General features: G+C 39.0%; 1 protein-coding gene across 1 annotated transcript; it reads right to left on the bottom strand.

The window, feature by feature from the left end:
- Positions 1 to 320: 320 nt before the first annotated feature.
- On the bottom strand, positions 321 to 1250 carry LOC136167418 (olfactory receptor 4C46-like). The gene has a single exon (XM_065935004.1). The coding sequence runs from the start codon at positions 1248 to 1250 to the stop codon at positions 321 to 323; it is 930 nt and encodes a 309-aa protein (XP_065791076.1).
- Between the last annotated feature and the right edge of the window lie 606 nt (positions 1251 to 1856).

Here is a 1856-nt window from a genome sequence, read left to right as displayed (position 1 = left end):
AAAAGCTTACTGTTAAGTATCACTGTATTTTAACATTTATTTTATTTTGTTTTATTATGATGAAAGCTTATGAACCCTTACACAATAATGGAGACAGTAAAACTAGACTCTAATTTGGCAGAGCTTTTCAAATATGCAAACAGTTGTCCAAGGCTATGTTTTTCCTCTCTTTTGTTGACTCCATTTCTTCTCCTCTCTTTGCAGAATCGATCATTTGCAGTTTTATTCTTCTTTATCTCATAGGTATTCTTGGCTAAGGTCATCAATAATGTCCTTTGGATTTTACATAAGTTGAATGAATGCTGGGTTCCATGCACATTTTATGCATCACCTGAAATCACTTTTCTACTACACAATTTCTTAATGGCATTTTTCATCTGGTCATTTCTCAAAGTATAGATTAAAGGATTTAACATGGGAGTTATCATAGTGTAGAATACAGAAACTGCTTTATCAACAGGTAAAGTAACTGTTGGTCTCAGGTACACAAATAAGCAGGGCACAAGGAACAGGATAACTGCTGTGATGTGGGAGACACAGGTGGAGAGGGCCTTACGTCTAGCCTCTAAGCTATGGGCCCTTAGGGAGCGCAGAATGATCACATAGGAGCCGATCAAGAGGAGAAAGTTTGAAAGACAGATCAAACCGGTGTTGGCAGGAACAAAGAATCCTAGAATGTGAGTGTCTGCGCAGGCAAGATCGAGCAAAGGGTTGAGATCACACATAAAGTGATCTATGACGTTAGGGCCACAGAAGGGTAAATTGAGGATGAAGAGGATCTGTATGGTTGAATGAATAACGCCCCCCACCCATGCCACCCCCACTAGCACCTGACACAGCCGCCGATTCATGATGGTCGTATAGTGCAAGGGCTTACAGATGGCCACGTATCGGTCATAGGCCATCACAGTGAGCAGGATGACATCAGCACCTGCAAACAGATGTTCCCCAAAGACTTGGGTCATGCATTCATTGAAAGGGCTGGTTTTCTTTTCGTAGAAGGAATCTATGATAACTTTAGGGGTATTGACACAGGAATAGCAGGCATCAATGAACGAGAGATGAGCCAGGAAATGGTACATGGGGTACCCCCATAATGGGCTGGTGATGATAGTTACCATTGTGAGCACATTTCCTACCATAGAGACAATGTAGACAACCAAAAAGACAACAAATATGATTTTCTGCATCTTTGGATCCTGTGAGAGTCCCAGTAGAATAAATTCCGTCACATTGTTTCCATTATCCATGTATCTTAGGTTATTATTAATTACGTTACCTGAAAAAAGTCACAATTTATTAGCTCAATCTTGAATTAAGAGTGTCAATGTAAAAAATAATAAATGCCCAGATTCTATTGAGTTCTGATATTTAATAATGTGTTTTAAGACAGAAAAACAAAACAAAACAAAGCAAAAAAAGTCCTGATCTTTTGAAGATTATTAAAATTCTCTCCTGGGTGAAGGTGATTTTTAATATATAAACATGCAAACCCCTATACAGACAGAAGCAGGAGATGATCTCTAGGCCCTTAATCATGTGAGATGGTTCATAACCTAATGTGATTCAGTAGATTTCATGTAGAGTGGCAACAAAGGCTGAAAAGAGGGACAGAAAACACATGCAAAGCCTATGGATTCAAAGCTGAGGAATTTCACTTTTACTGTTAGGAAATGGGAAGTCAGCACAAGTAATTGAGAATATGAGTGTAAGATAGAGAGGGATTCAAAAAGAGGGGTTCTTGGGTATAACTCTAGTAAAGGTATTTGTAAGTCTTGAATGAAGTGCCTTGAGGTTCAGTTTGGAGATAGAAGCCAGAGAAAAGAACCCCTGGCAACAGAGTAGTTGTAATTGTT

The sequence above is a fragment of the Muntiacus reevesi genome, chromosome 4, assembly GCF_963930625.1.
Source record: "Muntiacus reevesi chromosome 4, mMunRee1.1, whole genome shotgun sequence".
Classification (NCBI taxonomy): Eukaryota; Metazoa; Chordata; class Mammalia; order Artiodactyla; family Cervidae; genus Muntiacus; species Muntiacus reevesi.
This window is presented reverse-complemented; position numbering and strand designations above follow the sequence as displayed.

Excerpts from the sequence above, each read along its gene's own strand:
- LOC136167418 (XM_065935004.1), bottom strand. The coding sequence starts at position 1,250 with ATGGATAATGGAAACAATGTGACGGAATTTATTCTACTGGGACTCTCA.